General features: G+C 39.8%; 1 protein-coding gene across 2 annotated transcripts in view; it reads left to right on the top strand.

Annotated features, from left to right (window-relative positions):
• The window catches only part of SLC66A2 (solute carrier family 66 member 2), a 103539-nt gene extending 89872 nt beyond the window's left edge, over positions 1–13667 (top strand). For both annotated transcript variants that reach the window (XM_044293430.1, XM_044293429.1), the window contains one exon: positions 10901–13667. In XM_044293430.1, the coding sequence (XP_044149365.1) occupies positions 10901–11108 (208 nt within the window). In that variant the 3' untranslated portion in view covers positions 11109–13667. The remainder of the gene's footprint in view (positions 1–10900) is intronic.
• Positions 13668–14821: the final 1154 nt, after the last annotated feature.

Here is a 14821-nt window from a genome sequence, read left to right as displayed (position 1 = left end):
TGCTTTTTTAAATGCTTTTACACAGAACAGCTTTTCACCATATTTTTTGTACAGGCCAATGAAATATTTACATAAGTTAGTTAATTTCCTCGTTAGACACCTCTTAAGACTAAATCTAATTACCATATTTTTCGCTTTTTAAGACGCACCCAATGATAAGACTCACCCCAGGTTTAAGAGGAGGAAAATATATATTTTTTCTTTTTTATCAGACCCTCAGATCAGACCCCCATAAATATCAGGACATCAGATCAGACCCCCATAAATATCAGGACATCAGATCAGACCCCCATAAATATCAGGACATCAGATCAGACCCTCTTATCAGGACATCACATCTGACCCTCTTATCAGGACATCACATCTGACCTCCGATCAGCCCACATAGTGAGATCCCCCATCAGACCTTATGTCATCCCACATAGTAAGACCCCCATTAGACCTCAGATCAGATTAAAATAAAAACAATCTTACGCTCCCCTGTCTTCCTGGCCTGCGCTGCTCTGTCATCTCACTGCGTGCAGCCAGCGTCAGGTCATAGTGTGCGCACTTCGTCCTGATGCTGTACGCGGTCAGGACAGTGCAGCGCTGGCCCCAGCAAGAATGACCAGAAAGGGTGAGTACTATAAGCGCTCCTGGCACCTAATTCATACTAATGAGCACTTCCATAATGGAAGCACTCACTAGTATTCGCTTTATTAGATGGACGGACATTTTTGCCCTACTTTTGGGGAAGGGGGGGGGGGGGGGGAGTGTGTCTTATGAAGTGAAAAATACGGTATGTTAATCATTCCTCACAACTCCCTCCATGCCCCTTATCAGTTAAGTAGCTTAAGAAGTTGCACCTCCACTGATCAGATATTGATGACCTGTCCTGACGTTTAAAGTAACATCTTGCTGCTGACATAAAAGAATTCCCTGGCATGTTCAAGGATTGGTGAACACTTTTGAAAAAATAAACAATCCGCCAACAAAAATGAAATGTCGATTACCAGATTTTCTTACTTAACCAAGGAAATATGGAAGGGGAAGAAGTCACAAATTCGGCCGCAAATCTGTGACAGATATATGGCAATAAGTGGTGCATATCTATTCATAAATGGCCCCTTATATGTTGTTTACTGTTAGAAATCACAATTTCTCTAATATATCTTCATTGACAGAGGACCCACATTAATTAACTTGGGCTTTTGTAGTAGGAAAATAAGCTTTGTAAACTATCAGTTTACTAAAATGTACTGGTGATTTTAGTTATGTGGAGACCCTGGTAATTAAGAAAATAACTCCCTTGTTTAAACATTAATTCTGAGATCCAGGAATAACATACGCTTACACAGGCTAGGTGAATTAAAAGATTTACTAAGTGTGATTAAATATATAAAACAAACAGTTCACATACATAGTAAAAAAACAATCATTGCGACTTGTGTTCACTGAGTAGGCTCCTGTCAGCAGTCCTGGCAGGTGCAGTAGCCTAGCCATTACTGTTGTCAACCTTCCTAGCAGTGCATAGGCCCATAGCCAACACCCAGTCATGGTAGGATACAAGAGGGGAAGTCTTCTGACATCATTTTCTCATTACATTAAAATAAAATATAACTAAAGGGGAAAGAATCAATCAGTACTTAATAAAAAAATTCCAACCCTGGTTCTTCCACTTTAATTCATTTCAACCCATCTCAAAATATAGTATTCTACATAAACTGTCAACCCTATTTATTAAAGAATACTGCCCCTAATCATTTAACAGAAAACCACTTTGGAACCATTGGGCTTTTCAAAAAAAAAAAAAAACTGTTGGACTAAAAAGAGGCCTTTTTCGCTACTGATTTAAAAAATGTTTTTTTTTTCTGGGGGGATCCTAAACTTACACAGTCTCTAGTGCTGTAAAACATGGGATCTTGGCTTGGCTTTGAAATCCTTCTCTTTTGGACCCTGCAACTCCAGCCGTTCTTTTCAGCTATGGCATTGATGCCTGTTTCATTAAAGGGTTCTCCCAAGATTCCCGAGCATAAGTCAATTCTCCATTTCTTGTTATTCTGTACACCAGACTGCATGGCATTCTGTGCTGGGACATAGATGTAGTTTCCATCTGATCTCTTTACAACTTTGTCTAGCTCAGTCTCTTGCTTATTCTTTGTCTTGCTATGTGAGTGGGCTGCAGTTGTACCTAAATCAGGTTTCAAAGCCTTTCTCCTGTGGTAGCTATTACTTCAGGACCATAGGTCCATAACCTTTGATACTCTGACCTCCTCCCCTCACAGGTCTACAGATCGTTGTCATCCGCCCTGCTGGTTGGTTTACTGCAGAATCTAGATGATTACCTTTTGGGTTCCACCCCCATTCACCCCAAGATGGCAGACCGGTCACTAAAGTTTTTTTTCTTGTTGGGTGGCACAGGCCACCATAATTTTGTGTCTTGCCACACCTGCTGCTGTTAACTTTAGCAGCACCTGGGCACTGACGGATTTGTCAGTCCTAGCTTTTTTTTTAAGCCTCACAAACATGAACTGCTCCACATATTCTAGTCAAAATAAATTCACTTGAGTTTAGTTCAGCCCATAAATATCAACTCAGACCAGAATAGCCCAGTCTACAGCAGTATGAGCTATTAATGGGGTGGTTAAGTTTTAAAACTTAATTTACTTTCCACCACCCCAGCATCAGATGGATTAAACTAAATAAATTAATGTCCATAGAACTTCTTGTCGGTCTAACGCTGTATTTAAATAACATTGCCCAATGGAAGCATAGAGTTCCTCTGCCAAAGCAGAATAAACTTAGCTAAATCCTATACCTCATCTAATTGCCCCTTTATCGAAAAATAAATACAAATATATGCATCATTATCCTCTCAATTATTAATTCAATATTTGACTGTAATATCACTTCAGACAAAAAGTTACACAAATACCAATTTACATTTCATAGAGATCTTCATCTTCGCTCTATAACGTATTACAATAGCGATCAATATTGTTCAATGGTTTTCAACGGCCTTATTCACAAGATAACTCGTTATCTTTAGATAACCATTGTCTTTACTAACGGTGTAAAACAAAAAGTGTATATTAATTTTAATGTCTTTATTTGTGGGTAACTTCAATGTAAACCATTTATCAATAATTAGTTTGATCATATGCCTTTGATTATTGATAATAATACTCAACACCATTAATATCACATTTATTCAGGAATCTTCTCATGTTGTATTTTCTTATATACCCAATGTTGTATTTTGGTGTACCCTTCACTTCATACCTTTTGGTATTTTTGTTAGCAGATGTACTAACTAGGGCTGCAGCTATCGACTATTTTTGTAATCAGGTATTCTATCGATTAATCAAACGATTAATCGAGTACTCTAATAACAAAAAACTAATTAAAAGAACGTTTTTCTTTTTAAAAACGTATCAGCCCCCCTCCCCCCTCCATCAGGTGCCCCCCAGTGCCACCATCTCCCCCTCCTAGCTATGTCACCAGTGGCAGTGAAATAAAATACTTACCTTTCCTGTAGGGACGCCGCTCCACGGCTCCTCCATCTTCTTCTCCACATGTCGTCCTGATGTCAGGCAGCTTCAGGTCATAGTGTGCGCTTACATGCACTATGACCTGACTATGTGTGCAGTGCAGCGCTGTACGGGCCGGCGGGTGACCACATAGCGGTGAGTAATAGCAAGCACTTCACTCCCTCTCCGTGGTCACATGACGCAAATGAATTTTTTGCATCGAGGATGCAGTGTGTGCAAACCTGGTCAAGAACTACAGGAAACCTTTGACCTCTGTAATTGCAAACAAAGACTTCTGTGCCAAATATTAACACTGATTTTCTCAGGTGTTCAAATACATATGTTCAGCAGTGCAAGACAAATAGATTCTTCAAAAATCATACAATGTAATTTCCTTTTTTTCCCTGCTTTCACACACATAACACATTTTTAAAGCTGCTTGTAAGAGAAGAAAGAAAAATGAATTGGTCTTTACTCTTCTGTGTCTTCTATATAAGCAATATGTGGCAACAACAGGGAAAAATGAACATCTCTATTTCAAGTCACTTACTAATCACATTACTAACTTCAACAAACTTTGCATTAATCAATAGTTCTGCATTCTCTTTGTCTCCTCTGTCTGCTTCTCCTCCCTCTCCTCTAAATAGAGTTTAGAAAAGGGGGAACAAAGATATTCAGACTGGGGTATGGGTCTTATCTATGTATGTCTGTTGACCAAACCACAATCAAAATAACTTTTCCACACATCAACCTTCGCTTAACGGGATATGGCTAAAATAACCATTCTATACATATTTTCCTCAACCATCTAATTTCATAAATGTAATGCTTATAAGCTATTTAATTATCCAACAGTCCCTGATGTCTCCAATTTATTGCAAGTTTTCTACACGTTTATTCTTTACATCTTTTTCTGAACTATTTCAGAGCAGTCTTTTATGCTGGGCCATAAATCTCTTATATTTGACACACTCAGCAGTAGAGTAACAAAGACTTAAACAGGTTATCCGATCCTGTAAACACCCCCCTGAAATGCCCGGGTCCCTCATACAGAACATACTTTCCTGGTCCCTCCGGATTCCTGCACTGCCACCGCTATTGACTGCATCCCCTGTTGCCACATGTTCTGATTTGCATGATGGGGAGATGCAGCAGTGGCCATACAGGGATCCAGAGGGACTCTTGTGTCAGAGACCAGGTAAGTATGTTATGTATGAGGGATAACCCCTTTAAACAGTTCGTTTTTGTTCCTTTAACACAAATGCCATATGAACACCCTTCTCTTCTCAGGAGAAGCTCTCAGTTCTACAGACTGTTACTAGCAATTTTGTATTGCTCACAGAACCCTTCTCTGTTCTACAAACCTTCTACTACAGCCCCACTTGTAGCAGATTAGACAATGCAGTAATGAATAATCTGCCCTAATATTATTATCCTCGCACGAATGCCCAGGAGTTGCATGACCTCTTCTACCCTCTCTATGTATCACCCTATCAACACTGTGTATTTATTAACTTTGATCCCACCGCTGCCACCATCTGTTTTAACATGAATTCTGAGATCCAGGAATAAAATACGCTTACACAGGATAGGTGAATTAAAAGGTGTTCAAAGTGTGATTAAATGCAAGAAAGATGAAACAAACAACCCACATACATACACAAAAATCAGTGACTCTGACCTGTGTTCACTGGGTAGGCTCCTGTTGGCAGTGATGTCAAGGTGCGGTTGCATAGCAGATGCTCTTGTTGACCGTCCTAGCAGTACACAGGCCCATAGCAGACACCCACTTCATGGCAGGATACAAGAGAGGGAGTCTTCTGACATCCTTCGTTACAGATGTTTCATAGAAGCTTGAGGCTTTGTTTCAGATACATGGAAATGTATACCTTTCAGCCCCTCCTTCAAATGGGATGTCCAGTGTGCAGAAAGCATTTCCCTGAGGTAGTCACTTTGGAAAGTGACCTGTACTGGGACACAGAACAATGGTATTGTATAACCATCCCTAACTCACTACATTACAAAGCATGATATTACATATAACATGAAACAGTGATATTCTAATTTAAAGGAAAAAATCTAATCAGTACTCAAAAATACCCTTACAAAACACCCTTCAATGGGATTAATGAGATGTTAAATTGGTACATAATTAAAGGGGTATTCCAGTAGTTTCAGGTTATCCCCTATCCACAGGGTAAGGAATATGTATTAGATTGGTGGTGGTCCCACTAATTATGAGAACAGGGTGCTATGCCCTAAAGGGCTCCCAGAAATAAATTAAGTGGCATTTGAGCATGCACACTGCAACACCATTCATCTTTATGGGACTGTTGGATTTAGTCAAGTCTTATGCATATTCCCAATCCTGTGGATAGGGGATAACATGAAATTACTGTAATACCCCTTTGACAATATATTTTAAGGTAAAATATTTATGTTAAGGAAGACCAGGGAAGATGACCTTTATTGCTATATTTTGCCATTTTTTTTCATGACCCTTTCAAATTATGTTAGAGTCTAAATGAAAAATATGAGCATTTTTACCAGTTTGTTTATATTCTGCTGCAGAAAGTAAGTATCTTATTTGTACGTCTGCCAGTATTTCAGCATATGGTCTTATGCACCAAGGATCATCCATCATTGAAAAGAAAGAAACGCAATTAAAATACATTGCAAAAAATACTTATGGCTTAGCAGGGAATGTTAAATTTACTCCTGGGGCATATCATTCTTTTTATTCCTTTGCTTAATGTTGAAGCCAAAAAACAGGTATAAAGTTTTAAGACATTCTTTTTGTAGAAACTGACCATTGAGACCACTAACCACATTGCTTGAAAAGCCACAATGTTCAATAACTTTGTGTGCCTTCAAGTCAGAGAGCAAGTCTTGATAACAAATTTACTTCTAGTGTAGCCTATGTCAAGCCTTTATTATTTCTAGAATGCTTTATTTTTCACTCCCATATATCAGTATGCTATGGAATTATTCCTGGCATCAAAACTGCGGCAAGTATTGCAAAATAATATTTTTAGGTATGCTAAACATATATCGTATGTTTCGGAATATAAGGCACACTTTTCCCTTTTAAAAAGCAGCCATTAGCATGCGGGAGGCACGTGGTGCCGTGAAAGAAGCGCTGCATGGCTGTACTCCCTGATTTTCTTCCAAACCCCATGCTGCACTGTTTCTTGATGGTGTACCGTGTCAGTACGTAGTGCATGTAGGCACGTACTAAGACCTAAGTACTAAGCGAGGTAAGTTTATTTTTAACACCTGATTTAAGGTGGGCAGGGGGTTTGAGCTAAGGCTGATTGTGGGGGTCTGATCTAAGGCTGATTAGGGGTCTGATCTGAGGCTGATTAAGATTTTCTTTCCCTAACTGAGTAACAACATAGCTTGCGGTGCTATGCTATGCCCTCTCCTGCAATGGGAGCTACTGAAACAGTGAGCGCTGGAGCGCTCTGCTGTTTGCCAGCCGGCTGGTGGTCAGGACTGTGTTTCATCTAACCTTAGTAACGGTAGCTGTTGTTAACAATGCATATTTGTATGCCAAGCAGGAACTTGACAAGGTTGTCGACAACTTCTTGCTGGCCGTCGCCTTTGTAAACACAGGATTTGATAATCTGGCCATACACCTCATATGTGCATCGGCCAAACCTGCAGATTTTGGCTAGACCAGTTAACCATCTAATATTTAAGGGTAACACTAGATAAGTGTTACCACCTGAGGAGCCACCACCTGAGGAGTCTGCTAGTGGCTTTCTCCGCTTTTCCTATTAAGGACACATGCACACTCGGTCACATGAAGCTTGCCTGTATATGGGGGAATCAGGAGAGATAGCGGTCAGCCAAAATGATTTCAACTGACTGCTATCTTTTGGAAAATGGTCAGGCATAGAACCAAACAACTCAAACAGCATATTACTGTATAGCTTTAATAGACTTCACACAGCACAATTCAGGGACTTCTGTTTCTATTTGATGGGTAAAGACTGACTGATCATTTCAAATCCACAGTCTTATTGTATTCAAAAAGAGAATTTGTCCAGGATAGGATTTACACAAGTACTGCCCCTCAAATATTGGAGGGTCTGGGCACATTATACAGACCTCTCTAATGTGACTGAATATTCATGTTATCATTTTCTATGTATTGTTCCATCGATCATCTTTCCCTGCTTTTAATGCTGATATGTAGCATTAGGCCTAGAGGCTCTGTGCTGTTTATGCCCTATGTGTATTGCTATACCACTTGTGTTCAAAATAACAGCAGTGTGAGTAAAGCTCAAAATCCTTCTAATTGCTTTTATTTCCATACACACAAATGCATTGGGAACACTACACATTCTATTCCAAATCAAAACATGAAGAAAAAGATGTGTTCAAAAAAATAGCAGTGTTTGTATTCTTCTTTACAAATTCAAACATTCGCTACATAAACTGAAAAATGTTTGAAGGTTTTGCTTTCCTTTGAATCACTTTACTAATTAGTTGTATAACCAATGTTTCTGAGAACTGCTGTACATCTGTGTTGCATGGAGTCAACAAAATGATGGCCCCTGTGAACAGGTATTCCAGCTCAGGATGATTGGACTACATTCCACAGTTCTTATCCATTTCTTGGTTTTGCCTCAAACTGCATTTTTGATCGCACCCCATCTTGTTGCATGTTTACTGGTGTGTTTGGGGTCGTTGTCTTGTTGTAACACCCTTTTTCCATTTCCTCTTCAAGTATTCTGATGTATTCAAACTGATCCATGATCCCCAGTATGCGATAAATAACCCTAGTATGAGAAACATCCCCATATCATGATGCTTGTGCCACCATGTTTCACTGTCTTCACAGTGTACTGTGGCTCGAATTCAGTGTTTGGGGGTCGTCTGACAAACTGTCTCTGGCCACTAGACCCAAAAAGAACAATCTTACTTTCATCAGTCCACAACTTGTCTCTTTAGGCCAGTCAATGTGCAATTTGGCAAATTGTAACCTCTTCAGCACATGTCTATTTTTTCAACAGTGGGACTTTGCGGGGGCTTCTTGCAGATAACTTGGCTTCACATAGGTGTCTTCTAATTGTAACAGCACTCACAGGTAACTTTAGACCTTCTTTGATCTTCCTGGAGCTGATTGTTGGCTGAGTCCTTGCCATTTGGGCTATTCTTCTATCCATTTGAATGGTAGTTTTTCACTTTCTTCCACGTCTTTCAGGTTTTGGTTGCCTTTTTAAAGCATTTGCGATCATTTTAGCTGAGCAGCCTATCATTTTCTGCACTTCTTTATATGTTTTCCCCTCTACAATCAACTTTTTAATCAAGGTACGCTGTTCTTCTGAACAATGTCTGGAACGACCCATTTCCCCCAGAATTTCAGAGCGAAATGCACTGTAACCAGCATGTACAACATTTGATGCCTTCCTTCCTTAAATAAGGGCAATAATTGCCACCTGTTTTAAAATAATGAATGACCTCACTCATTGAACTCCACTCTGCTATTAATTTGAACATGCCCCTTTCAATAAGTGATTGAATTACAGAGAATCAGCAGCATGCATGTCATGACTATTAGGTCTGTTGGATTTCTATGACTCTACTACACCTGCTAGTCAATTATTTGCCATGTAGAAATATAATTTCTACCAAATACAGTGATTGATCATGTTAGTGATGTCTGACTGCTATTATTTTGAACACAACTGTATCTCCTTTATGGACCCCGTAAAGGTCCTTCTAATATCCACAATGGTTGATGCTGTAAAAGATATCACCAGACTATATTAAAGTGTACACGTGGGACACATCGACAGCATAACTCATGTCGACATACAAAAAGCTCATATACTGTAGGTTAAAATAACAAAACAAAAAATAGGAAGAAGAGCAAGATGCACACGACAACTCTTTTTGTTGAGAAATGATAGAGCTGCCCAGCTGTCATTGAACTTTTTATGCTTTTGGAAAGGTTGTGACCAGAGGACTGGAACACTTTAGGTAAGGTGTAGCGATATATGTGAGGGTTAAAATGAAAATGTTAGTGGACCTCAATTGAAGAGAGAACATCAATTTGAAATTTCTTATCCGATTTTTACGTAGTGCCTAAAAAAAAATTTCTTTTTTTTTTTTGTGATTTTTTTTTTTTTTTTCTTTGCCAGGATTTGATAATATTCTTTATGCTATATTTATTTGGCTGTATCCATATCTCCCATACTTTCATGACCATGTCACCGTAAGGAACAGGGATTAGGCAGCTTTAATTATTTAAGATCAGTGGGAGATGCGTTGAATGGATTACCAGAATTTCAGCTTCTGTGGCACATGCCGTGCCTCCCACTCACAAGTCCGTAGATGCTTAAGATTTTGTCTTTTAAGTTGGCAGTGTCTGTAATCACTATGAAATGTTTAGTCTTTGTGTGACTTGTATACCATGCCGCCAATAACAAACATATTTTTGTTCCTACCTTTTTTCTGTGTCTTAGATTTATACCTTTGTTAGGATAGGGTGACTGAAATGTTGGGTGGACAGTGTCTGGATGAATTGTTTCAGGCCACATTGTTTATCTTGCTAATTATGGGTTTGTAAGGTTCGGGGGAATTGGGGTTTATGTTTTTATGGTCTCCCTGGATAATAGTGTCCTGTTCTACATTACAAGTAGCGAGAAAACAAATACAGACTCAAATGAGAACTCAGAAGGGCTTTTACTGACTTTCTGCTTTAAAGTGACCCGGTCAACATTTTTATGCTGCCAAAAACAGCATGAAATACGGACCAGTCATGAAAAAGCACTAGGTTTTTCTCTGAAACATGATCTTGAAGTGTCTGCTGGGCAGCTTCCCTCCAGCTTGTCCCTGCCCAGCCAGGCTTGCTCGACAGGTCTGTCACTACTTGCATATAGGGATGGAACTGTCAGTCATACCGGGTGGGGAGAATCTGGAGGAGAACCATCCAGCAGAGACTATTGCCCAGGTCCACGTTTTAGAGTAAAGCATTTTGTAACTTTATGGAGCCATTTGGCATTTCATGGTGCTTTTGGTTCGGATAACATGAGCTGACAGATTCCCTTTTAAGATCCTTTAACATTTTAATTCTGGCTCAAAGTGGCTCAGAGATTAGCACTGGTGCCTTGCAGCTCTGGGGTCTTCGAATCCGACCAAGGAAAACATCTCCATGGAGTTTGTATGTTCCCCCTGTGTTTGCTTGGGTTTCCTCCTACACTCCAAAGACTTATTGATAAGGAACTTAGATTGTGAGCCCTATTAGTGATGCTAATGTCTTTAAAGCGCTGCAGAATATAGTAGCGCTATATAAATGCATAATATAAATAATACATTTGCATTTAATTAATGGTTATAATTGTAGTTCAGTTACTGATATTTTTATCAATTTTTTCCAGCATCAAAATGGTACTGATGTGGACAAGTGGAGATACCTTTAAGACTGCGTACTTTATTCTCAACCAGGCTCCCTTCCAGTTTACGGTCTGTGGCCTCCTGCAGGTTCTTGTAGACATTACCATTTTGCTGCAAGTGTATGTATACAGCGTATACCCTCAGAAGCCAGTGCCACACACCACATATGTTACTAGTGCCAAAGCTCTGTGATGAAGAAAATATGGACGGTCTGATCACGTGCTTCCCAATTACTAGAACTGCTTCTGCACCAAGAATGCACGTCTATTGTTTTTGTTCTTAGTGTTTTTGTCTCCAAAGATTTTCCACAGTGCTGTTACACTCATCCACTGTCAGCACCCCTGCTTTGTAAAAGTCTTCCCGTCATATCATAAGGAATTTATCAGCATAGTGTGAATTGAAATCTAACTCTAAAGTATTTGCTTACTTGTATGCTTGTATATTCATTTGAATGCAGAAAAAAAAATACAAGTATGTCAGACTAAATACATTTTATCAATGTTGGGCTAGGGCACATGCAGACTTTGCTGAATGTTACTTTGTTGGTTTGCATTCAAAGGCATCTGAACTATAGAGGGAGTCCACGTGCTACTGAAGGGCCCCACTGGTAGGGGAGAGGTTACCAGACTAGCGAAATCTTCACCCAACACACTTGCCGTCCATACACATCAGACAATGGCTGATTTTGGTCAACTGTTGTTTGAAAGACAATGTGATCACACAGTTTGGAAGATTTAGCCCGTGGATGGCCAAAACTACATTTGTATAGCATGATTGGCCTGGTTTGGCCGATCAGTTACCATTATACTCATTGACCAGGTAGTCAAAATTTTGAAAAACACGCTCCCTGCTTGGCCAGTTTAGTCTCTCAAGTTGCTGGTGAGATCTGCAATCATTGTCTCATGTGTATGGTCAGCCCAAGAATGGCCAAGCAGTGGACGATATTGATTTGAAATGGAGGGCATCTGATAAAATGAGCCAGCACATGGAACTGGTGCCATAAATTTTGTCAAAGGTCCCTGTCATGTATTCTGTATGCCCTTGTTTGCACTGGCAGCGGACTGAACAGACCACCTGCAAATTATGTCTACTGTTAGATAAAGGGATATTCCACAACGTTAAAAGGGTTTTCCAAGATTTATATACTGATGACATGATCATTGGGGGTCCGAAACCCAGGACTGCTGCCCGATCAGTTGTTTTTCAGATGGCATCGGGGCTTCTGTGAACGGTGTGGCTTCCTCCGTTCTTACCAAGTACAGCACCGTATATTGTATAGCGGCTGTGCTTGGTTGTGCAGCTCAGCCCCATTCACTTCTCTGGGGCTGAACTGCGACTAGGCCACGTGACCGATGAACGTGTTGTCACTTGGCCTGGGGAAAAATGCAAGAAGGCCACGGCACTACTGCGAGTGCCACAGCCTTCTTGAACAGCTGATTGGTGGGGGTCCTGGGTGTCAGATCCCCACCAGTCAGCTACTGATGACCGATCAAGAGGTTAGGCCATTTAATTCTCTGAAAACCCCTTTAAGGTCAGAAATACATACTGTATAGCCCTGCTCATTAGATGGCCTAGGAAATGACTACAAATGATATTGTATGTATAACCCTATGCCATATATTTGCTCCTCCTGTCCGGGTAGCCTGGAACACTGCGCTATGCAAGGTATTTTACAGGGATGGAGCTCATAACAATGTCAAAATCTCAAATCACTGTTTGACACTTGTTTTAGTACAGCTATATATAGTGTTTTTTTTCCTTTGCATGCTATAATGATTACATGTATCTGCAGGTTTTTTGTACATGGATGTATTTGCACTGAATTTGCACCATTGTGATACAAATGTAAGGAAACACATTTACAGATGAGGATTTCTAAATTGACACTGCAGTTTCACCTGTCAATAGGCGGTCACCACACTGTAGTAGCTTCCAACTATGGTTGGCACGTCTACCCTTTTCTACGGTCAAGGCCTTCGCTTAAATGTCAGTGTAACCATGTGATGGCTCTTCAAAAATGTTACTTACATTAGCCATAAGTTCTGTTCTTTGATAATTCAGTATAGTCATTGTTACAATGCCTTGCCAGACCGCAAAGATTGTCTTTTTATTGTTCATACTTTTTCTCAAATGGTAAGTGATTTTTATTTAAAAGGTGGCTTTTTTAAATTTTTAGTGATTAATGGTTTTTTCCTCATCAGTTGTAATATTTTATAATGGGATATTGATAATGTATTGTATATTAATGGAAGTAGACGGGTATGACTGCAAAGGCTCTGTTCAAACTAGTGTCATGACTTGGTGCCATGATGATTATTCTAATTCTGTTATGTAACGCATCCTAATGGCTCCTATTGAGCTGTCGAGAAACAGTGGCAACCTGAAGGAACAGACCCTTATGGCAGTGTGAACATAGCCTAAGATGTATACTTTTATATTACCACCACATGAATCTGATATTTTATTCTTAAGAATGATGTAAAAATTGTGTTAAAGCTGTACAGTGAATAAACCAGATGACCAGTTAGGCTAATGGATCTGTTACAATAATGCATCCGTCATGAACAGATCCATTTGTTTTATCTGTAACATAGCCAAGACTGATCCGCCATGAACTCCTTTGAAAGTTAATGGGAGACGGATCCGTTTTTTCTATTGTGTCAGAGAAAACAGATCCATCCCCATTGACTTACATTGTGTGCCAGGACGGATCCGTTTAGCTCGGTTTCATCAAGCGGACAGCAAAAAGCTGCAGGCAGCGTTTTGGTGTCCGCCTCTAGAGCGGAATGGAGACTGAACGGAGGCAAACTGATGCATTCTGAGCCGATCATTTTCCATTCAGAATGCATTAGGGCAAAACTGATCCGTTTTGGACCGCTTGGGAGAGCCCTGAATGGATCTCACAAACGGAAAGCCAAAACGCCAGTGTGAAAGTAGCCTTAGTAATTTTATGGGAACAAATTTCTGTGATAAAGTGGCAATAATCTTATAATAATCTGTAATATTAAACATATTGCCTTTTGGTCCAATATTGTGCTGTCAAAAAAAAGGCTTCAATTATTGTGCGCATCTTATTTTCTCAATAGTTTGTGACTTTTCTCATCCCTCACCAAACTGGATAGGGATAACTGGGAGGGACGGGCTCTCTCTCTGACAAATTGGGGGTTGTCCAGGTTGAGAGCTGAACCCGGATATCACTTCTTCTTAACTCCTTTACTATGTGTGAGTGCAGCATTGGAGCCTTTCCCCCCTTTGCCTTGTGTTGCATAGTGCAGTGCAAGGTCTGTCTGTTTACTGCCGGTGACGTACTGGGCTTTTCGTCACAAATGATCAGCACAAATGGGCGTCTATAGAGCTGCCCTAGGCTGTTTTACAAATTAGTATATGAAACTCCAGTCTTAATAAATCCCTCATAATTCAATTCAGGTTTGATTCTGGCCAAATCGGTCCATTGATTCAACTGTTGTCCAAATTTAATTTCTTCCAGTTTGCCAGGAAATTAGTATATAACACTTTGTCTCCTAGGACTCATATTTGTTCTCCTTTGTCTCTGCCTATTTTTAATGGTTAATCATTTGTTTCTTTCTCAATCACCCATTCCTCACCCTCCCCCCAAAATTTGCCCAAATCAAGTCACCAAAAATTAGGATTCTGATCACCTTGAATGATTCCAAAATGTAGGTCAAATCCAATTAGTTTACAAATGTTTCACTCATCTGTAATATCGCACAATATACCCATTTATTATTTTATAACGAGTCATGCTACATTTTTACTAAAAGGCACCTGACGTAGGCTTTCAGTAGGTCTCCAGTATTTGCCTAGGTTTTCTATAGTTGAAACAAGACCTATAAAAATGTGTACTGCCAAAGAAGGAAGTACCTACCCTAGTAAAGAGAAAAATC

Source organism: Bufo gargarizans, chromosome 5 (genome assembly GCF_014858855.1).
Source record: "Bufo gargarizans isolate SCDJY-AF-19 chromosome 5, ASM1485885v1, whole genome shotgun sequence".
Lineage (NCBI taxonomy): Eukaryota > Metazoa > Chordata > Amphibia > Anura > Bufonidae > Bufo > Bufo gargarizans.
This window is presented reverse-complemented; position numbering and strand designations above follow the sequence as displayed.